The sequence below is a fragment of the Oncorhynchus tshawytscha genome, linkage group LG33 (genome assembly GCF_018296145.1).
Source record: "Oncorhynchus tshawytscha isolate Ot180627B linkage group LG33, Otsh_v2.0, whole genome shotgun sequence".
NCBI classification, from domain to species: Eukaryota; Metazoa; Chordata; class Actinopteri; order Salmoniformes; family Salmonidae; genus Oncorhynchus; species Oncorhynchus tshawytscha.
Genome location: NC_056461.1, coordinates 29,470,783 through 29,495,077, shown reverse-complemented (window position 1 = coordinate 29,495,077; position 24,295 = coordinate 29,470,783). Strand labels below are relative to the sequence as shown.

The 24,295-nt window shown below is 43.6% G+C and overlaps 1 protein-coding gene across 1 annotated transcript; it reads left to right on the top strand.

Moving 5' to 3' along the window:
* Positions 1-13,097: 13,097 nt before the first annotated feature.
* Positions 13,098-23,434, top strand: LOC112230579 (T-cell leukemia homeobox protein 3-like). The gene is made up of 3 exons (XM_024396854.2): positions 13,098-13,801; positions 16,331-16,568; positions 22,268-23,434. Exons 1-3 carry the CDS (start codon positions 13,360-13,362, stop codon positions 22,479-22,481), a joined length of 894 nt encoding a protein of 297 aa, XP_024252622.1. The 5' UTR covers positions 13,098-13,359; the 3' UTR covers positions 22,482-23,434.
* Positions 23,435-24,295: the final 861 nt, after the last annotated feature.

Here is a 24,295-nt window from a genome sequence, read left to right as displayed (position 1 = left end):
CTCCCCCCCCCCCCACTGTATCAGTAATGTTCTCATCCCCTACTGTATCAGTATTGTTCTCATCCCCTACTGTATCAGTATTGTTCTCATCCCCCACTGTATCAGTATTGTTCTCTCCCCCACTGTATCAGTAATGTTCTCTCCCCACTGTATCAGTATTGTTCTCATCCCCTACTGTATCAGTATTGTTCTCACCCCCCACTGTATCAGTATTGTTCTCTCCCCCACTGTATCAGTAATGTTCTCTCCCCCACTGTATCAGTATTGTTCTCATCCCCCACTGTATCAGTATTGTTCTCTCCCCCACTGTATCAGTATTGTTCTCTCCCCCACTGTATCAGTATTGTTCTCATCCCCACTGTATCAGTAATGTTCTCTCCCCCACTGTATCAGTATTGTTCTCATCCCCCACTGTATCAGTATTGTTCTCTCCCCCACTGTATCAGTAATGTTCTCTCCCCCCCCCCCCACTGTATCAGTAATGTTCTCTCCCCCACTGTATCAGTATTGTTCTCATCCCCCACTGTATCAGTATTGTTCTCTCCCCACTGTATCAGTATTGTTCTCTCCCCCACTGTATCAGTATTGTTCTCATCCCCCACTGTATCAGTAATGTTCTCTCCCCCACTGTATCAGTATTGTTCTCTCCCCCACTGTATCAGTAATGTTCTCTCCCCCACTCCCCCACTGTATCAGTACTGTTCTCACCCCCCACTGTATCAGTATTGTTCTCATCCCCTACTGTATCAGTATTGTTCTCATCCCCTACTGTATCAGTATTGTTCTCATCCCCCACTGTATCAGTATTGTTCTCATCCCCTACTGTATCAGTATTGTTCTCATCCCCCACTGTATCAGTATTGTTCTCATCCCCTACTGTATCAGTATTGTTCTCATCCCCTACTGTATCAGTACTGTTCTCATCCCCTACTGTATCAGTACTGTTCTCATCCCCTACTGTATCAGTACTGTTCTCATCCCCTACTGTATCAGTACTGTTCTCATCCCCTACTGTATCAGTACTGTTCTCATCCCCTACTGTATCAGTACTGTTCTCAGCCCCTACTGTATCAGTATTGTTCTCACCCCCACTCTATCAGTATTGTTCTCATCCCCTACTGTATCAGTATTGTTCTCACCCCCACTGTATCAGTATTGTTCTCATCCCCTACTGTATCAGTATTGTTCTCACCCCCACTCTATCGGTATTGTTCTCATCCCCTACTGTATCAGTATTGTTCTCACCCCCACTCTATCGGTATTGTTCTCATCCCCCACTGTATCAGTATTGTTCTTATCCCCTACTGTATCAGTATTGTTCTCATCCCCCACTGTATCAGTATTGTTCTCATCCCCCACTGTATCAGTATTGTTCTCATCCCCTACTGTATCAGTATTGTTCTCATCCCCTACTGTATCAGTACTGTTCTCATCCCCTACTGTATCAGTATTGTTCTCATCCCCCACTGTATCAGTATTGTTCTCACCCCCACTCTATCAGTATTGTTCTCATCCCCTACTGTATCAGTATTGTTCTCACCCCCACTGTATCAGTATTGTTCTCATCCCCTACTGTATCAGTATTGTTCTCACCCCCACTCTATCTGTATTGTTCTCATCCCCTACTGTATCAGTATTGTTCTCACCCCCACTGTATCAGTATTGTTCTCATCCCCTACTGTATCAGTATTGTTCTCATCCCCCACTGTATCAGAATTGTTCTCATCCCCTACTGTATCAGTACTGTTCTCATCCCCTACTGTATCAGTATTGTTCTCATCCCCCACTGTATCAGTATTGTTCTCATCCCCTACTGTATCAGTATTGTTCTCATCCCCTACTGTATCAGTATTGTTCTCATCCCCCAACTGTATCAGTATTGTTCTCATCCCCCACTGTATCAGTATTGTTCTCATCCCCTACTGTATCAGTATTGTTCTCATCCCCCACTGTATCAGTATTGTTCTCATCCCCTACTGTATCAGTACTGTTCTCATCCCCTACTGTATCAGTATTGTTCTCATCCCCTACTGTATCAGTATTGTTCTCATCCCCTACTGTATCAGTATTGTTCTCATCCCCTACTGTATCAGTATTGTTCTCACCCCCTTACTGTATCAGTACTGTTCTCACCCCCCCTCCCCCTACTGTATCAGCATTGCATCTTTTCCTCACTCTCTTTATATTTACTGTTTCTCATCTGTCTTTTCAATTGTTTACAATGTCTCTATGTCATCCTTCCGTCCATCTGTGCCTTTATTAATAATGTTATGAAGGAGCTAAATATTATGACAGAGGAGGGAAATGATATTGAAGTTTAGAGTCAGAGTGTGGCCCACATGAAATACCTGAGATGAGAGGAAGACTTGAAGACAGGGGGGTGAACGTGAGAGAGAAAGCTAAAGAGGCTTAAGGAACGCTTGGTTTTTACTGCTGCTGAAACTACAATTGAAACCAGTTACAGATGTGTGATAATAAATGTTAAAGAGGACATCTAGAGAGCCTGGAGTCACCTCTTTTATTACTTGGCCCCACCCACCCACCCTCCTCTTCTTCCCATCTCTCTTTCCATTTCTCACTCTCTCATTCCACCATCTATCTTTCCTCTTCTCTCTCTCGCTCTCTCTGCATAAACTGAGGAATTAATAATTTATCTTGCAACGGGAATGCAAATGGACTACCAGAATTCCCCCTAGCCTTGATTTACTTCAGCTTCTCATTCCTTTCCCTTCCTCTCATCGCTACCCATCCCACGTCTACAGTTCTCATTCATACAGTATGTTCAGTATGATGCATCTCACAGTAACTATAACACAGCTTGAATCATACATTTGTAAAGTGCATTCAGCTGCATGAACAGGTGGTACAGTATAATCTGTGGTCAGAGTTCGGACTTTGGCCCTCTGCCCCCCCCTCTATCTCTCTCTATCTTTCTCCCCCTATCTCTCTTTCCCTCTCCCTCTCTCTCATTGGCTTAAGATGGTATTGATCACTCAGGCCATTACTGGGTGATATTCACTTAAATTCTCAGAGATTTACTGACCCATTGACAAACACACTAATTGACAAGCTAGGATGCAGTAGCTGACAGAGAACACAGAGAGAGCTCCACATAACACTCAATTCATATTGACATGCCTTGGAGAGGAAACCTTAGCACTTACTGTAATACTGCATTAGACCAGTGGGTGTCAGTCCGTCTGGGGCAGTGCTCTGCTTCCTGTGCAACATATCCACAGGATGAGGGGCTGACACTGGTGGGACAGGTTGGAAAAGACTCTGCATCAAAAGATACACCCTGACAATATTCACACAAGTTATTTCCAACCAATGTGGAATTTCTACATTTTTTGAGATATCCCTCTCCCACTCTTCACAAACTAATTTTGAGTTCCAGAGAAAGAGAAAAAGGCCAGAGGCTTTTCATAATTGTATCGACAGGAAAATGAATATGATGAATGGCGTTCATTCAGCACCTCCTTGATTTATTATATTTTCCTCCAGGCGATAATCGCTATGAGAGGGAGAGAGGGAGGGAGAAATAAAGGAAGAGAGGAAAGAGAAGGAGAGAGAGAGAGGAAGGAGAGTGTGAGTAGGAGAGACTACCTCTCCAACCACACACACATACACATACACACACACGCATGTTCATTGAATCAGCAGCGGACAACAAGACCCAGGTCTCTCGGGTCCTTTGTAACCAACAGTAACGGAGGTTTTATTGCCTGTTCGAGCCTCTGAGACCCTGTGTGGCGGAGATTAAACTTTGTTCTGGTAAAGTTCAGTGGCTCAGATAATGAGGAGTCAAGCAGGACATGTTACACACAGCCTCTGACACAACAGGGAAATGGATAGTCTCAGTATATTAAGTGCGTCTTTAGGATTGCATTTTGATTTATGCAGCCAGGTCGCTCATCATCCATTGCGAAATTTGACATCTATCCAGGTAAGAAGGACATTGGGAGAATACTTCAAAAACCAGCCACTATGGGTTTGCTAGGGTGTTGTGGAGCGGCTCTGAGTGTCACTTGTTCGATCCCAGTTTTTTTTTCTTCCCTATCCCGAACCTTAACCTTTACCTTAACCATTCAGAATTAATGCCTAAACTTAAACTTTGTGATGTTTATGACAAATGTCGGATGCTGCAGTGAGACTGTGAGAGCTTGTTGATGTATGAGGCCAAAATTCATATGTTTTTCTTTCTGCATTTTCGTGAACTTTAGTTTACCTAATTGTGATTCTGTATTAAATCCACTAATCTTTCAGTCCATTCCCTAAATCTTTATTCCTTCCTTACTCCTTCATTCACCGCTACATCCCTCTCCCTCCCTCTATCAGAGTGCTCTGACTCCAGATTAATCCAGAGCTCATAAAGTGTGTGTTTGAGACCCATCCATCATGGTTGTGTGAGAGAGGAGAGGAGAGGGAGGAGAGGAGAGGAGAGGAGAGGAGAGGAGAGGAGAGGAGAGGAGAGGAGAGGAGAGGAGAGGAGAGGAGAGGAGGAGAGGAGAGGAGAGGAGAGGAGAGGTGTGTGTGTGTGTGTGTGTGTGTGTGTGTGTGTGTGTGTGTGTGTGTGTGTGTGTGTGTGTGTGTGTGTGTGAGTATGTGTGTTTGCGTGTTTGCGTGTTTGTGTGTGTGTGTGTGTGTGTGTGTGTGTGTGTGTGTGTGTGTGTGTGTGTGTGTGTGTGTGTGTGTGTGTGTGTGTGTGTGTGTGTGTGTGTGTGTGTGTGTGTTTGCGTGCGTGCATGTGTTTGTGTGTGTATGCGTATCTGCTTGCGTGTGTGATGAGGGGTGGGGGTCCTCTCCATTCCTGATATGCAAGTGTGTGTGTTCTAGAAATAGCAGTGTGTAAGTATGACAGCATGGTTGTGTGTGCCTTCAAACACAAAAAGCAGGTGATATCAGGTGATATCCTGCATTTACAAAAAAATATCAATGGAGTTCATGGCTGATCACACACATACATATAAACACACACACACACACAAAATGCATAGTGTTTGGATGGACTGACAGTACCTTGCTTCTATCAGATATATTATCCATCCCTCTGTGGGGTATTTCAAGCTAAGATGAAAATTGGAGAGTTATGAGAGAGGAAAATGGAGAGAAAGAGATGGATGAGTGATATAGACAAACAAAGTGCTAAAAAAGGGTGGAATAAAGAAAGCATTTATGAGTTGGAATGAGTAGATGGAGGACGAGAGAGAAAGACATGAGAGAGATGGATGGATGAGGGAGTTGGTGGGATGCTGGTCACCCCAGGCGTGGCACTCAGATAGGGGATGGAGGCAGGAGAGACAGAGGGCAGGGCTCTCGGCTCAGTGGGCTGCTGCCCCCAGGCAGGGCAGGTGGGACAGCAGGGGGAGACTGGTGGCTCAACAGCTTGCTCCACCCTGAGGGCACAGCAGGCCAGGAGTAAGCAGGGGGCTGGAGTAACGCTGCTGCCAAGGAGAGGGAGGCCGCTGCTGGTGGCAGCTGGTCCTGGCTCCCCCCCTCCCACCAGCAGGCAGCAGGCAGGGTGAGAAGGTCAAAAGCCAGTCGTTAGGAGGACAAAGGGAGGCACAGCGACAAGAGAGGATAATCGTCTTTTATTGAGTGCCGTTGACAAGGCACACAGCGCTGGCAACACTGATACCACACACACAAACATACCATGCCCGGGTGTGAGCAAAACACACACACACGAACGCACACACACACACAATAACACACACACTAATGCACACACAAAGTAACACACATTATTGGTCCATATCTGTCAGTATGACCCTTCCCCCCCCTTTTGCTTTTCAACACCGCACCGCACCCCACCCCGACCCACGACCTCTCATCCCTTCTTCCTTTTTTTTCATTAGCATGGTAAGCAGCCACGCGTTCAGCCATCAAGTGAGCGGTTCTGCACTCCACAGCACTTAACATCAGAGATCTGCACCATGTCCTTCACTAACCTGCCATCTAGAACTCCCTAAATCTAACTCCCTACTTTTTATTCAATCCAGATCTAGATATAAGAAAACAAATCATGAAAATGAAATCTGCATTTTCATGGAAAGCCTTTCCATAAAAACATATGAGCTAAGGATTTATTTTCATGTCAACACTGTACATCTCACATGGTGCCTCTCATCATTCTCACTGTTGTGCTATACCATGCCTTACAGCCCTAAAACACCCCTCCCGTCTCTCCTCCATGTTCTACTGTGTTCTAGAGCTCAGAGACACTCAAACATGAAACAAATACATCCAATCTCCACTATCATACTCTACCCAATAACACACACTACCCTTGGGCACAAATCCCCAACGACAAGAAGCAGAAAACTACTAAAGACAACTATCCAAATCCCGATCTGAGACACAACCAACCCTGCATTGGTGTCATCAGTCTGCAGAGTGACGTGCTAAGCTCTCTCAGGCGACCGGGCCATTCAGCGAAACCAAAGCCATGTACCACTGTGTTAAGTAAGCTTACAGACTTGCAGCTCGTCTCCACAGAGCGTGGCGTGCTAAACTGGGCTCAATGGAGCATGGCTCTGCTGACGGGGACAAAGGGGGTTCAGCTTGGCAATGTGATGCACACACACAAACTCAGCCCTGTAAACATGACTCACCTGTTGGTCTGTCTGCCTGTCAATCTCCACTCCACCAACCCTCGTACCCTGCCTCAACAGAGAGAGAGAGAGAGAGAGAGAGAGAGAGAGAGAGAGAGAGAGAGAGAGAGAGAGAGAGAGAGAGAGAGAGAGAGAGAGAGAGAAGCAAGGGATCTCTCCAGGGGGTAGTGGGACAGAGGGTGTCCATTCCCTCCCTCAGGCAGATCCTCTTTCTGCTCGTTGTTCCTTAAATACTCCCAACGAGCAGGTTACTCTGAAGCATGGCCCATTGTCTTAAACAGCTGTCAGTCACACTACCGTTATCTGTCTCCCTTCCACTGTGTAGCGATTACTTTTTTTCTTTCAGCCTCCATCATCAAGTGCAGCAGGCATTTCTGCAACACTAACAGTCAGACTGAACAAATGCTGAGGTCTGCATCCTCTTATTCCCTCTTCCTCCTCTCCCTTTGCTGTGAGGTGGTTAGAAGACTGTTAGAGGAAGACTGCATTATTACGATGTACATTAACCAGTTTTTGTCCATTGAACCATCACAGTCACTGTAATTGAATTACTCTGTAAACTTCCAGGGTAATGGTCAGTATTGTTCCTTTTCTTAACCCCGGTGACAACAGACTTGTTGCTAATCAAAATCACATTTCTGCTTTCTTGAGAAAGTTTAATTTTAGGTTCATCATTTCAGGATAAACTTCAATTTGATAACATTGGGAAACGCACTGCAGTGCGTTTGTCCCTATTTTACCAAATTAGTTTGAGTACTGTCCAATGTCTACTATCAACAGGTAATCAGACTGACAAGACAGCTGTAAAACAAAACAACTGGTGTTTATATTTAAAGCCTTCCCTTTGCTTTACAGCCATTCTATTTATATTATATTTGATTAATCATACAATTACTTAATGAATGTTTCAAAACACAAATTTAAGTATTGTTGCTGGCTACAGTGCATTCGTAAAGTATTCAGACCCTTTGACTTTTTCCACATATTGTTACATTTACAGCCTTATTCTAAAATATATAAATATTTTTATATCCCTCATCAATCTACACACAATACCGCATAATGACAAGCAAAAACAGGTTTTTAGAAATTTGTGCAGATTTATTAAAAATAAACAACTGAAATATTATATTTACATAGGTATTCAGACCCTTTACTCAGTACTTTGTTGAAGCACCTTTGGCAGCGATTACAGCATTGAGTCTTCTTGGGTATGACGCTACAAGCTTGGCACACCTGTATTTGGGGAGTTTCTCCCATTCTTCTCTGCAGATCCTCTCAAGCTCTGTCAGGTTGGATGGGGAGCGTCGCTGCACAGCTATTTTCAGGTCTCTCCAGATATGTTCGATCGGGTTCATGTCCGGGCTCTGGCTAAGCCACTCAAGGGCATTCAGAGACTTGTCCCGAAGCCACTCCTGCGTTGTCTTGGCAGTGTGCTTAGGGTCATTGTCCTGTTGGAAGGTGAACCTTTGCCCCAGTCTGAGGTCCTGAGCACTCTGGAGCAGGTTTTCATCAAGGATCCCTTTGTACTTTTCTCCATTAATCTTTGCCTTGATCCTGACTAGTCTCCCAGTTCCTGACACTGAAAAACATCCCCACAGGATAATGCTGCCACCACCACGTTCACCATAGGGATGGTGCCAGGTTTCCTCCAGACATGACGCTTGGAATTCAGGCCAAATAGCCCGATCTTGGTTTCATCAGACCAGACAATCTTGTTTGTAATGGTCTGAAGGTCTTTAGGTGCTTTATGGCAAACTCCAAGCAGGCTGTCATGTGCCTTTTACTGAGGAGTGGCTTCCGTCTGGCCACTCTACCATAAAGGCTTGATTGGTGGAGTGCTGCAGAGATGGTTGTCCTTCTGGAAGGTTCTCCCATCTCCACAGAGGAACTCTAAAGTTCTGTCAGAGTGACCATCGGGTTCTTGGTCACCTCCCTGACCAAGGCCCTTCTCCCCCGATTGCTCAGTTTGGCCAGGCGGCCAGCTCTGGGAAGAGTCTTGGTGGTTTCAAACTTCTTCCATTTATGAATGATGGAGGCCACTGTGCTTTTGGGGACCTTCAATGCTGCAGAAATGTTTTGGTACCCTTCCCCAGATCTGTGCCTCGACACAATCCTGTCTCAGAGCTCTACGGACAATTCCTTTGACCTCATGGCTTGGTTTTTGCTCTGACATGCACTGTCAACTGTGAGACCAGGTGTGTGCAAAATCATGTCCAATCAATTGAATTTACCACAGGTGGACTCCAATCAAGTTGTAAAAACATCTCAAGGATGATCAATGGAAACAGGATGCACCTGAGTTCAATTTTGAGTCTTATAGCAATGGATCTGAATACTTATGTAAATAAGGTATTTCCGTTTTTTAAAACAATGTAATAATTTTTAGAATAAGGCTGTAATGTAACAAATGAAAGAAACAGTTAAAAGGTCTGAATACTTTCCGAAGGCACTGTATAACTAGGACTGCATATGCATTGGAGAAATTATTGGTGTGAACATTTCTGAGTTCCTCCATAAACTCACCTCTTAGATTAGTTTTACTCTCAGAATCTCAGGCAGATGAACAAAACATGTGTAAATGTTTGTTTTGGTTAGTTTGCATGTTGTGTGTAGTCCATTAATAAGGAATGGATGCATCATTTTTAGAGCAGATGCTGTTTGAGTGTGTGTGTGTGTGTGTGTGTGTGTGTGTGTGTGTGTGTGTGTGTGTGTGTGTGTGTGTGTGTGTGTGTGTGTGTGTGTGTGTGTGTGTGTGTGTGTGTGTGTGTGTGTGTGTGCGTGTGTGTGTGTGTTGTGTGTGTGTGTGTGTGTGTGTGTGTGTGTGTGTTGTGTGTGTGTGTGAGGAGTAAGTGAGCATGTGTTTGTGTGTGTCCATAACAGGAGTTAATTGACCACAACTTTCATTCATTACATTTACATTTTACATTTTAGAGCGACTTAGAGTCAGCAAAAGCAGCAACTGTCAACCTAATCAGTTCTCTATGTCCTTTCTCATCTGCTGACTATAGCTCTGTTCAATCCATTTCTACATTTAATTATATTGTGGTATTGACACTTGCCACCAATGGAACAAGCTAACACAAGCTGTGGTAAAAAAAAGGGGGTCAATATTCACACACACAGACACAGAAAGAAACAGAGAGATTTTTCGGTTTAATAATGTTAACATTACAGAACTGCATGTCAATGTGTTGGGTGGTAATGTAATGAGTTCAAGCCAAACACACATTAATGTACATTATTATAACACATGTTGATGTCACCTCATACTGTACCTCCAGCATGCCAAACTGTGTAACCATGGGTGCACGTGTGAGACACTTATGTTCCCTTCATAGTCTCAACATCTTTTGAAACCCACTGACAAACCGATGGATTGACCTAAATAAATTAAAAAGCATGAAATCCATCCATCTTTCAAAAAACAAATAAAAGAATGGGTGCATTCAAGATGTTAGAATAGCCTAATTACTGCGATCTGCATATGAGGGTGCGCGTGCAAGACCGCCCCTGGCGCAGTTTTTTTGCGTGTGTCTGCCTTTATCAATTTTCTCCAAGCATGGGTAATGGGAAGTCTGGCAGGCGTGCAGCTAAAGCGCAGCAGACAAGTATGCAGAAAGACTAGGCTACTTTTGAATAATAAATGATGCGCTTTTATAGCGCCTCTAAAACGCCCGTGATGGTACAATATGAAAAGGCTATGATAAGTAATAGTGCATTTAGAAAGGATCTAGTATGTTTTTATTACAACGTTTTAAAAAGCACAGAACGAGGGAGACGGAGCGCGGAAAATGGGTTGAATGAGGTGGGGTTGGAGTGAGAGAGATATCAGTATGAATGCAATAAAAGGAATGGACGAGAAAAGAGCCGAAATTCACTCCCAGCGAAATAACCTGCTTAATGAAAGTTTACCGTCTCTCGCTATTTTTCTGCGGCACTCTTGTCTCCTCTTATGAAATATTAACTACGTTTGTAAAAAAAACTCTAAAGTTGAATGCCATTTCTTAGGTTTCGGTTGACTTGGGTTTTCTTGTTGTTCTCTACCATATTATTTTCTGGCCTTTAATGGAGCAGCTTTTCATTTAGTTTACATTGTGCGTCCTGTGTGTCTTCTGCTGTGTGCAGTCAGATTGTCAAATAGTACATTTTAATGAGGGATTTGAGGTTAACGGCCGAGTATACAGAATGTGGCATGCTATCCCGTCGTATATAGAATGTGGCATGCTTTCCCCTCGTATACAGAATGTGGCATGCTTTCCCCTCGTATATAGAACGTGGCATGCTTTCCCCTCGTATATAGAATGTGGCATGCTTTCCCCTCGTATACAGAATGTGGCATGCTTTCCCCTCGTATACAGAATGTGGCATGCTTTCCCCTCGTATATAGAATGTGGCATGCTTTCCCCTCGTATATAGAACGTGGCATGCTTTCCCCTCGTATATAGAATGTGGCATGCTTTCCCCCTCGTATACAGAATGTGGCATGCTTTGGAAACAATAAATGGAAATTCTTAAAATATGCACATAAAGCAAGGGTCAGGGAGGGCTCTGGACTGGCCATGAAGGGTTATCCATGTCAACCACTAAACGCCACAGGTTGACATCAGCACTTACTAATCTTTAAAATATCAACTACTTCAAAGTAAACTGATTTTTCCTCGGCCAGCTCCAATCCCCTGAAGCTAATCAAACGCCGCGGAGCATAATCGCCGCGGCCAGGCCCAAGGAGCATAATCGCCGCGGCCAGGCCTAAGGAGCATAATCGCGCGGCCAGGCCTAAAAAGCATAAACGCCACGGCCAGGTCCAAGGCGCACAATCGCCCCGGCCAGGCCCAAGAAGCATAATCGCCGCAGCCAGGCCCAAGGAGCATAATCGCTTTTACTCGGCAGATTACAAGGAGCCACTTAGAGCCTATGTCAGCAGATCGGGTGTCCTGTGCTCCCCATTCAGTTGGCGCGTGGAGTGGAAATAAAGTGTCCCACTGCCACTCTTGACCAGACGCACAAAATAAAGCCACGAAATCTTTAAAAAACTAAACAAACATGAGCTTCATTTAAAATGAATTCGCATAACGAACGAATCATTAGGATACATTGCAATATTTTTCTATGAATCAAATAGACCAAACACCAGGCCTAATTCTAGCATATAGCCTAACCTAAAACATTGGCATAATAAACGGTTGCGATGCATGTGATTTTTAATAGTCTAGTTATTTTCAAACTAAAAGAAGCCATGGATTTTACGCACAAAGCCATAGTCTACGTGCCTATCATTTTGTACATATCAGGGTTAATACAAGTTATAGGCTATCATATGCCTTCTTCATGCGTAGCCCAATATTTAGCATTGAAACGACAAGCCGCTTCGTTGGAATGGAATTTAAACTTCATCAGCAGCCTATCAACGACTATAACCGATGCGTACATTGCCCAAATTCGACTTGCGAGCTCAAAGCTCAAATTCGCTGCTGATATATGAATCTGATCGAATCCCCGAGCTGACAAGGTAAAAATATTTCGTTCTGCCCCTGAACAAGACAGTTAACGCACTGTTCCTCGATAGGCCGTCATTGTAAATTATGGTTTGTTCTTAAAATGAACTGACTTGCCTAGTTAAATAAATAAACAATAATCAAGATAATCGCTGCCCCAATGAAAAGCCAACGCGTAAGGTCTGTAAATAAATAAATTTAGCCTATGTTGTGTCCAATCCACGACTAGTGGCGAGTGATAATAAATTCTGCAGCCCTCAGCTGCCTCTGTATCGATGTTTCTCAATTAAGCATAAGCCCGCATTCTTATTTTGCTTGCATTGACCATTCGGATTTGACCATTCGGAATTGACCATTCGGAATTGACCATTCGGAATTGACCATCGTCACCATGCCACCACCACCAGTGGTGTGTGGGACGATGCCAATATGATGCTTCCTTTATAGGTTTGCTGGCATGAACGCGTTTTGTTATTGTCATTTTGTGTAGGCTTCCACTTAATTGTAATTAATAGTCCTACATTATTTTCGATCCAAAGCAAATGCATAACGTTTGTAAAGTAAACCCATAACCTATCAAAACATAAAATAGGCTATGAACTTTTAAAGTAGAAACTCAAATGATACAAATCAGAATTTGGATAAACCACTCATGTAGAACTAGTCTAATTAGGAATGCATGCATAATCATTATGCAGTGTCATTAAATCTCCTTTTATAAACCGTGTTTATGATACACTATAACAACGCATCATTGAGAGTCGACTATACAGACAATAAAGATATTAATGAATCCGCTACAATGTGGCCCTTTTAAGAAAGTATGTCACTTGGGAATGTTCCCTTGGATCGCATTAAATTGAGAAAATTAAAGTTAATTGTTCAACCAATGATGTGGCGGAAAAGCTCCTCTAACCAATAGGAAGAGGGAAAGAGGAAACATTATTGCGGCGGGGGTGTGGGCAGAGGACAATTGTCCCAAGCAGCGATTGCCCTGCACAGCAAAATCGACGTTTAAAATTTCTTCAAATTTCAGATGGACGGATCCTTCAGAGCCGCGAAGGATGGTGGAAAACTCGCTGCCATAGAAGGCCATAGAAAGCATACTCCAAAACGAGCTTTAAAAGGGAAAGAGCTAGATGCTTAACCCAACATAAGCTATTTTTACTTGTACACGTCGTTCCCTTTGCATCATCGGCTCTGACCGAGGACTGCATAAAGGGACTGGAAAGGTTCTGGGAGCGAGAATGGAACGGGCGCCAAGCACAAGCCCCAGTGGCGTAAATCAGCCCCCACAACCTGCCCAGCATGAACCTATTAGTTTCGGCATTGACCAGATTCTTAGTGGTACCGACCAGGAAGAATCACAGAATACAACCCGGAGTGGTTCGGATACTGGCAACTCCACAAGTGGAGGAGGTTACCACCTCGATAGTCCAACTGGAGCCAGTGCAGCGCCCTTCACTCCGCTTTCCGGTTCTTTTCATGGCCTTGCATCGTCATACGAGGAATCAAGTGCATACGGAGTGAACGTGACTTTCACCCCAGGAGGGGTGATACGCGTCCCGGCGCACAGGCCGCTGGCCGCCGCAGTGCCTCCTTCTATAGCCAGCGCGGTACCAGGGCTAGGGAGCATCAGCTTCCCCTGGATGGAGAGCAGCCAAAGATTCGCAAAGGAAAGATTCGCAGGTAAACTATCTTACTCCAGGAGTAGCTAGGCTTAATGTCTGGGAAAACGGTCATAAAAGCACATTGGCTAGTTGGGTCAGCAGTTCGGCCAATTGACCAGGATGTGGTAATTTCCATTTTAAATCGGTAAATCCAGGGTTTTCGTATGCTAGCCTATTCTTTTTCAAAGATGAATTTTCATTTCACCCATGGAGTTTAAACGGAATGGAACTGGGCCATAAATAAAGTATACTGGACTCGTCTAAACAGTTCACCAGATGAACTTGCATTTTAGTCTATTTCTGAAACCTCTATTTTGAGGGAAAATATGTAGGCCTGGGCTACATGTTCACAGAAATCAAATCAACAATAGCATCATAAAAACAAATATTTGATGAAAAACAGAGAAATAATTCAACATTTAATTATTCATCATATTATGTAATATTTCAAAGTAAGGTTTAACTCAAAAGATAAAGCCTCCACCTACATGTATATATTACCTCAATTACCTCGACTAACCGGCACATTGACTCTGTACCGGTACCCCCTGTATGTAGCCTCACTATTGTTATTTTACTGCTGCTCTGTAAGTATTTGTTACGTTTATTTTTTACATATCTATTTTTTAATTAACCCTTATTTTTCTTAAAACTGCATTGTTGGTTAAGGGCTTGTAGGTAAGCATTTCACTGTAAGGTCTACTACACCTGTTATATTCGGCGCATGTGACGAATACAATTTGATTTGACATAAAATAATAAAAATACTTTTAAATGTGGAGTAGGCCTGTAGAAATACTCGCCGAATTAGGGCTGTTCTCGGTACATTTGGCACAAGTTACAATACTTGCAATTTGCACCATTAAACTATGCCAAGAAACAACTTTCTTACAGGTTTACCACAAAATGTAACAAGCAAATATCAACTGATCACAAATATCAAATTGCAACCAGTGTAATTTTAAGAAATAAACACACATTGTAGACTCGCATTGAACAATAATTATTTCGCTTCTATTTCGATTGATTAAATCGATAGGAGGGATGCGCTTTTATCGAAAGTGCTACGATAAATTGCACACGTGTTTCATACATCTTTATATTGGCTATTAGCTACACCACTTGTCTCCCGCAACTAAACCTAATTACTGAAGGAACAGTTGTGTGTGTGTGTGCGTGTGTGTGTGTGTGCCTGTGTGTGCGTGCGTGTATTTGTATTCATTAAGGATCACCATTAGCTCCAGCAGCTACTCTTCCTGGGGTTCAGCAACATTAAGGCAGTTATATACAATTTAAAATATTACATGACATTACATTTCATAAAACTTTTCATAACACATTAAGCGTGTTCCCTCAGGCCACTGCTCTACTATCACATATCTACAATACAAAATCTGTGTGTAGGTGTGTGTAGAGTGCGTGTGTTAGCGTGTGTATGCGACTGTCTGTGCCTGTGTGTGTGTTTCTTCATAGTCCCCGTTATTAGTGTGCGTGTTTTGCTAAATAGGAAATATTACAATTATAAGTGTATTATTATTATATAATGGGGTATAGACTAACACAATGTGCATTTATTAATGAATTAATCAATTTGCTTTTTGGATTTCTGTTTATATTTTTTTAAACTAAATGTTTACATGGAACATCTAGAGTAACTGAGAGTAGATGATTCTTATTAAGTTACAACTACTTATTATTTTCAACAGAAATGAATTCTAAACACATAATTGGCCAATATGGTAGCCTACTGTTTGCCTTATCCGTTATTTTATTGTCAAGTTGTAATAACATAATCGGGACACTCCAAAAAATAAAAAGAGGAGAACCTCTTCATCCGAAACGTAAATGTTTCCCATTCTGTGTTCCAGTGGGTGGCCTGTAATATTTTTCAGCACCTTTGTCGACTTCTGGGGGGGAACTATGACGATGTAAAGTGTCATTCATATTGCAGGGTGGTTATATATGATTCTTTGTCCGCATTTTGTGACAAAAGCAAGAAGCTCTCCACACCAGAAATGAATTGTGAAAACATTCACCTCTTTTCATCGACATCCTCAGCATAATTAACTGTCAATGTATAGGCCTATAAATATTCAGAATATTACGCCACTGCTACAGCAATCTGTCTGCTACTATAAACTACTATAAAAACCCATTGTATAAGAGGAAATGAAAGATCTGGATTTTGACTTGTATTTAACTAACCATGGACTTAGACAGAATTTATCATTTTGTTTGAAAAAAAATAGATAATACTTAAAAATATGTTGAACATGGAATTTGTTTGGATTAGAATTAAAATAGGCCTCTAAAGACCCATAAAACACTCAAACATTCCAGCTCTATGACAGAGAGGAGGGGGGTATATTAGTAGGTCAAACCAATGAGCTGTGAATTTATTTAGATTTTAGATCACGTGTAGATATTGCAATGCGGAATGTAATGTCCTTCAACAAACTGAACACAACACAAGATCCTGTTAACCTGTGCATGACCTGCTCTCTTTGTTTGTCCAATGTCCCTTCCTCACACACCTACACACACATAGCTGCACTGACACCATTCACAGTGGCCCGGCGAATCGGTCACCCCTACCAGAACCGCACCCCTCCGAAGAGGAAGAAGCCGCGGACATCCTTCTCCCGGGTGCAGATCTGTGAGCTGGAGAAACGCTTCCACAGACAGAAGTACCTAGCCAGCGCTGAGCGGGCTGCTCTCGCCAAGACCCTCAAGATGACCGACGCACAGGTCAAGACCTGGTTCCAGAACCGCAGGACCAAGTGGAGGTGAGACACTGAGCTGGAGAAGGAGAGGGGAGGAAGAGAGATGAGGATGAGTGGTTTTCTGAATGGTTTCTCTGGAGAAAGAGGACGATCTAGTCTGGGTTTACTCTCTGTCAGTGGCTAACACAACATCAGGTACCACTTTCTAATGTCAGTTTCCAATTTTGAGAATTATAGTTTGAATAAAACTGCAATGTCACCAGTAACTTAGATTTCTAATACCCGTTACAGAGGTGTGCTAAGGCCCTAGATAACTGTTTATCAATGCTAATGGTGTAACGGCATTCCTCTTCCTCTTCTGAGAGGTTACTAGTCCAACACTCTAACCACTAGGCTACCCTGCCGCCCCAATCAGAAACAACTAACGACACCTGCCTCTGATTGAGAACCATACTAGGCCGAACACAGAAACCAAACATAGAAAAACAAACAGACTGCCCACCCCAACTCACGCCCTGACCATATAAACAAACACAAAACAAAGGAACTAAGGTCAGAACATGACAGTACCCCCCCAAAGGTGTCGACTCCGGCCGCAAAACCTGAACCTATAGGGGAGGGTCTGGGTGGGCGTCTGTCCGCGGTGGCGGATCTGGCGCGGGACGTGGACCCCACTTCACCACAGTTTTTGTCCGCCTCCTCAACCGCCCCCGTGGCCTCTTACGAGCGGCGACCCTCGCCGCCGACCTCCGGCTGGGGACCCTAGCCATGGGTCCTGAAATGGACGGGAGATTTCGGCAGCACCGGACAGACGGGAGATTTCGGCAGCACCGGACAGACGGGAGACTCCGGCAGCACCGGACAGACGGGAGACTCCGGCAGCACTGGACAGACGGGAGACTCCGGCAGCTCAGGACAGACGGGAGACTCCGGCAGCTCAGGACAGACGGGAGACTCCGGCAGCTCAGGACAGACGGGAGACTCCGGCAGCTCAGGACAGACGGGAGACTCCGGCAGCTCAGGACAGACGGGAGACTCCGGCAGCTCAGGACAGACGGGAGACTCTGGCAGCTCAGGAGAGGAGGAAGGCTCTGACAGCACTGGACAGGCGGGAGCACCTGTAGGGAGAAGACGGAGAGACAGGCTGGTGCGGGGGGCTGCCACCGGAGGGCTGGTACACCGAGCCTGCCCAGCTCTTGAGCCTTGCCCACCTGGTTGAATGCTCCCCGTAGCCAGGCCAGTGCGGCGAGGTGGAATAGCCCGCACTGGGCTGTGCTGGCGAACCGGGGACACCATGCATAAGGCTGGTGCCATGTACACCGGCCCGAGGAGACGCACTGGAGACCAGATGCGTAGAGCCGGCTTCATGGCACCTGGTTCGATGCCCACTCTAGCCCGGCCGATACGAGGAGCTGGAATGTACCGCACCGGGCTATGCACACGCACCGGAGACACTGTGCACTCCACCGCATAACACAGTGCCTGCCCGGTCCCTCTCTCGCTCTCTGGTAAGCACGGGAAGTTGGCGCAGGTCTCCTACCTGACTTCGCCACACTCCCCGTGTGCCCTCCCCCAATAAATTTTTGGGGCTGCCTCTCGGGCTTCCTTCCGCGCTAACGTGTTGACTCCATTCGCAGGTATCCCTCCTCACACTGCTCCAGAGAATCCCAAGCTAGCTCCGGCACTCTCCCTGGGTCGACCGACCACCTGTCTATCTCCTCCCAAGTAGTGACATAGTCCAGATCGAGCTCCCATGTCCAGAAGTCCTGCGATCGATGCTGCTGCCCGTTACCACGCTGCTTGGTCCTTTTGTGGTGGGTGTTTCTGTAACGGCATTCCTCCTCCTCTTCTGAGGAGGAGTAGCGAGAAGGATCGGAGGACAAATGCGCAGCTTGGTAATTGTCCGTAACGTTTATTTAAAGACATAAACTGAAAACTACAAAACAATAAACGTGAAACGAATGAAACCGAAACAGTACCGTGTGGCAAAAAACACACACACGGAAAACAAACACCCACGAAACACAGGTGGAAAAAAGGCTACCTAAGTATGATTCTCAATCAGAGACAACTCTGATTGAGAACCATACTAGGCCGAACACAGAAACCAAACATAGAAAAACAAACATAGACTGCCCACCCCAACTCACGCCCTGACCATAGAAACAAAGACAAAACAAAGGAACTGAGGTCAGAACGTGTCAAATGGAGACCCAATAATTCATGTGCACTCAACCTAACCGGAATATTCACACCCTTTTTGTCACTTACAGCTCAGCCTCACCAACCCAACCTGTCTTTACCTTCCATAACCGTCTACAGTCAGAACAGAAGGCTGGGGACAGTCCATGGATTGTACTTTTCCAAACACCTTTCATTCAGCTCTATAGAGTGTCATTAATATTGGACTAAGTGTTTGGATCAAAGAGGTTGTGGTATATGGAAACTATCTCTTGACAGTGTTGGCGATAAAACATTCACATTTAATAACTTATCAAAATATGAACTGGATCACTTGCACAAACACACTGCAGGGCAGGCTACACAATAACATGTAATGTAGGCAACACAATAAAATGTGATGTTATATCAGGGAAAGAGCATTTTTGGAACAAATGCAATAAACCAGAATACAATAAACAATGTTAAGAGAGTTAGTTTGATAGGGCTAGGTTTATGAGTTTCGTCAACTATTGTTATGGCTCTAGTTTCATCTGTTTGATTTGTTGAATAAGTAAGATGTACTGCAGTTGGCCAACCAATTGACTCATGCCAAAATACGTTTTGCCTATAGTCTATCTTATGTTGGGCTAGGACTCCTCTATGTATGTTATGTGGCAAGAAAATGTATGTGAACCCTTTGGAATTGCCTGGATTTCTAAATAAATTGGTCATCAAATTTGATCTGTCTTCATCTAAGTCACAACAATAGACAAACATAGTGTGCTTAAACTAATAACACACACATTATTGTATTTTTTTTGTCTATATTGAATACATAATTTAAACATTCACAGTGTAGGTTGGGGAAAGTATGTGAACCCCTAGGCTAATGACTTCTCCAAAAGCTAATTGGAGTCAGGAGTCAGCTAACCAGGAGTTCAATCAATGAGACCAGATTGGAGATGTTGGTTAGAGCTGCCTTGCTCTATAAAAAACACTCACAAAATTTGAGTTTGCTATTCAGAAGAAGTATTGCCTGATGTGAACCATGCCTCGAACAAAAGAGATCTCAGAATACCTAAGATTAAGAATTGTAGACTTGCATAAAGCTGGAAAGGGTTACAAGAATATCGCTAAAAGCCTTGATGTTCATCAGTCCACAGTGAGATAAATTGTCTATAAATGGAGAAAGTTCAGCACTGTTGCTACTCTCCCTAGAAGTGGCCATTCTGCAAAGATGACTGCAAGAACACAGCGCAGAATGCTCAATGAGGTTCCTCACTAGGGGACGTGGGACGGTAGCGTCCCACCTGGCCAACATCCAGTGAAATTGCAGAGCGCCAAATACAAAAACAGAAATACTCATTATAAAAATTCATGAAGCATACAAGTGTTATACATCAGTCTAAAGATGAACTTCTTGTTAATCCAACCATGGTGTCAAATTTCAAAAAGGCTTTACGGCGAAAGCATACCATGCGATTATCTGAGAACAACACCCAGCAGACAAATCATTACAAACAGTAACCTGCCAAGTAGAGGAGTTACACAAGTCAGAAATAGTGATAAAATGTATCACTTACCTTTGATGATCTTCATATGGTTGCACTCAGGAGATTCCCATTTACTCAATAAATGTTAGTTTTGTTCAATAAAGTACATGTTTATATCCAAAAACCTCAGTTTTGTTCGTGCGTTTTGTTCAGTAATCCACAGGCTCAAACGCAGCCACAACAGGCAGACAAAAATTCAAATAGTATCCGTAAAGTTCGTAGAAACATGTCAAATGATGTTTATGAATCAATCGGACAATAATGTAGTCAATATAAAAGGTAAACAAGAAAGGCGCACTCTCGGTCCCACGCATGAAAAAGCTCTGGGCCACTGCAGTGTCCACTCATTCAGAGTCCTCTTACTCCCTCATTTTTCAGAATACAAGCCTGAAACAATTTCTATAGACTGTTGACATCTAGTGGAAGCTATAGGAAGTGCAATTTGAGTTCTAAGTCAATGGATACTGTAATGGCATTCAATAGAAAACTACAAAAATAAAAATAAATCCCACTTCCTGGATGGACTTTTTTGCCTGACATATCAGTTCTGTTATACTCACAGACATTATTTTAACAGTTTTGGAAACTATAGAGTGTTTTCTATCCAAATCTACCAATTAGTTGCACATCCTAACTTCTGGGCCTGAGTAGAAGGCAGTTTACTTTGGGCACGCTTTTCATCCGGAAGTGAAAATAGTGCCCCCTACCCTACTGAAGTTAAGAAGAATCCTAGAGTGTCAGCTAAAGTCTTACAGAAATATCTGGTAACATGCTAACATCTCTGTTGACGAGTCTATGATGTGTAGAACAAGAATGGTGTTCATGGGAGGACATACAAAATACGCCTTCTGGAGTGGCCTAGTCAGAGTCCTGACCTCAACCCGATTGAAATGCTGTGGCATGACCTCAAGAAAGCAGTTCACACCAGACATCCCAAGAATATTGCTGAACTGAAACAGTTTTGTAAAGTGGAATGGTCCAAAATTCCTCCTGACCGTTGTGCGGGTCTGATCCGCAACTATAGAAAACGTTTGGTTGAGGTTTTTGCTGCCGAAGGAAGGTCAACCAGTTATTCAATTCAAGGGTTCATATACTTTTCCCACCCTGCACTGTGAATGTTTACACTGTGTGTTCAATAAAGACATGAAAATGTATACTTGCCTGTGTGTTATTAGTTTAAGCAGACTGTGTTTGTCTATTGTTGTGACCTAGATGAAGATCAGACAAATTTTATGACCAATTTATGCAGAAATCCAGGTATTTCCAAAGGGTTCACATACTTTTTCTTTGCCACTGTATCTGCATTATTATTTCTATTTGACAAAGAAAACCATAGGTTATATAGCCAACAAGTGTAACTAGCCTATTTTATGGTAATATCATTGTGAAACGTAGTTTAACATATCCTAACCTAGCATTTAAGTTGTATTGTGAAACAATTTGCCGCTAGATTTATTGGACTGAAAAACACCAACCATTCTTATATTTTTGGAAACAAGTGATTATTAATGCGATGATACTGTAGCCTAGTCCAGCTACTTTACTGACACCAGGTTGCTGTTGGAATGTGTCAAAGGTCAAACAACAAATTATAAATTAGGCCTACCAATTTGATGTTTGCAAATTTACCTAAAAATAAGGATAACACCAATATGTTACATTTTTGATAGTGCTTTCTACAAAGTATAAAATATTCACTGAAAAGTTATGTTACAAATATTATCTGCAAGATTGTCTGCAAGAGTGGCTCCATCTTGAGTGCAATCATGTGCAATCTGGTTTTGTTTGGCAACATTGGTTAGTGTCCTCTCTGGCTTCTCCCATGTGTCATTATGGCTCATGCCAGTGTGGTGTCTCTCCTGCTGTACTGTACCAACCATGTGATAGCTGCTGACAGGTGGTTGTCATCAGTGTCCCTATTCTGATGTCTCTGGGAGCCTCACATTTTCTCTCTGTATAGCCAAGCCCTCTAACAGTGAATCTTAATAAGTGTCCTGTCTGCGTCTGTCCCTATCCTCTACCTACCCGCCCTGTCTTCGTTGCCAGGCGACAGACGGCCGAGGAGAGGGAAGCGGAGCGTCAGCAGGCCAATCGGCTGATTATCCAGCTGCAGCATGATGCCTTTCAGAAGTCCCTGAGCGACTCAGTTCCATCCGATCCACTCTGTATCCACAACTCCTCCCTGTTCGCACTGCAGAACCTGCAGCCGTGGGCTTCTGAGGAAGCAGGAAAGATGGGCCGTGTCACCGCTCTAGTGTGACAGGGACAGGATGGGGCCCTCTGAACATTACACACTCTGACTTGCCCAAAAGCTTACTGACTGATATCTAAGACACTGCACCAAGGTGACTGACCGGTGAGCAAAGTGAATTGAGTGATTTATTATTGTCCTTCCAGAACATAGCCAAAGTGAGTCTGAAGATGAAACAAAAACTCTGTAGTTTCCTACCCTGATATGATCTGGCCATACAGAACGTACGCTGCATGGGCCCTTGTGTCCGATAAGTCATGGGTGGTAGCTTATGACCTGTGGCAATGTATGCGACACACATCACTGAGCCAGCCCCACAATTCCAAATGGACATATTGACTGACTGACGCAGCACAGATTGGAACATTTCTTCCTCCCACGTCCCATCTGTTCATTCACCACTGATTACACTACCAGCTCTGTGCCCTTGCATCTAAAAGCTGACAAGTCTGCTGAGAAAATTGATGGGAAATGGAGAGAGTGAGAATACACTAATATTTTGAGAAGATATAAACATTTGTTGTTGCATGGAATCAATCTAATCATCCTCCTTTTCCATCTTGAAATACATCTAATTGTTTCCTCTCTGGCCTGCTAGTAAGAAGGATTTTTGTATTGGCGGACATAGGCAACACTGATCCTAGAATGCCACTGAATGTAGGTACACGTACAGGCTTCAATTACAATTTATTATCACTCTAAAACTCAATTAGGGGTCATGCAGTGGTTACATTTAAATAAGAAGGGAAACTATAAAACCAGATATCTACAAGTGAGATTTTGTAGGATCGACTGCTTTCTGTTCTATTGGGGTAGTGTTTAGTTTTGTCTGGGCATCCAAAACTAGATAAGCCCTACCTTCTTACACAGGATAGACCCGGAACACTAGCAATACATATACAGTGGGGAGAACATTTGAGAACATTTCAGTATTTGATACACTGCCGATTTTGCAGGTTTTCCTACTTACAAAGCATGTAGAGGTCTGTCATTTTTATCATAGGTACACTTCAACTGTGAGAGATGGAATCTAAAACAAAAATCGAGAAAATCACATTGTATGATTTTTAAGTCATTAATTTGCATTTTATTGCATGACATAAGTATTTGATCACCTACCAACCAGTAAGAATTCCGGATCTCACAGACCTGTTAGTTTTTCTTTAAGAAGCCCTCCTGTTCTCCACTCATTACCTGTATTAACTGCACCTGTTTGAACTCATTACCTGTATAAAAGACACCTGTCCACACACTCAATCAAACAGACTCCAACCTCTCCACAATGGCCAAGACCAGAGAGCTGTGTAAGGACATCAGGGATAAAATTGTAGACCTGCACAAGGCTGGGATGGGCTACAGGACAATAGGCAAGCAGCTTGGTGAGAAGGCAACAACTGTTGGTGCAATTATTAGAAAATGGAAGAAGTTCAAGATGACGGTCAATCACCCTCGGTCTGGGGCTCCATGCAAGATCTCACCTCGTGGGGCATCAATGATCACGAGGAAGGTGAGGGATCAGCCCAGAACTACACGGGAGGACCTGGTCAATGACCTGAAGAGAGCTGGGACCAAAGTCTCAAAGAAAATCATTAGTAACACACTACGCCGTCATGGATTAAAATCCTGCAGCGCACTCAAGGTCCCCCTGCTCAAGCCAGCGCATGTCCAGGCCCGTCTGAAGTTTGCCAATGACCATCTGGATGATCCAGAGGAGGAATGGGAGAAGGTCATGTGGTCTGATGAGACAAAAATAGAGCTTTTTGGTCTAAACTCCACTCGCCGTGTTTGGAGGAAGAAGAAGGATGAGTACAACCCCAAGAACA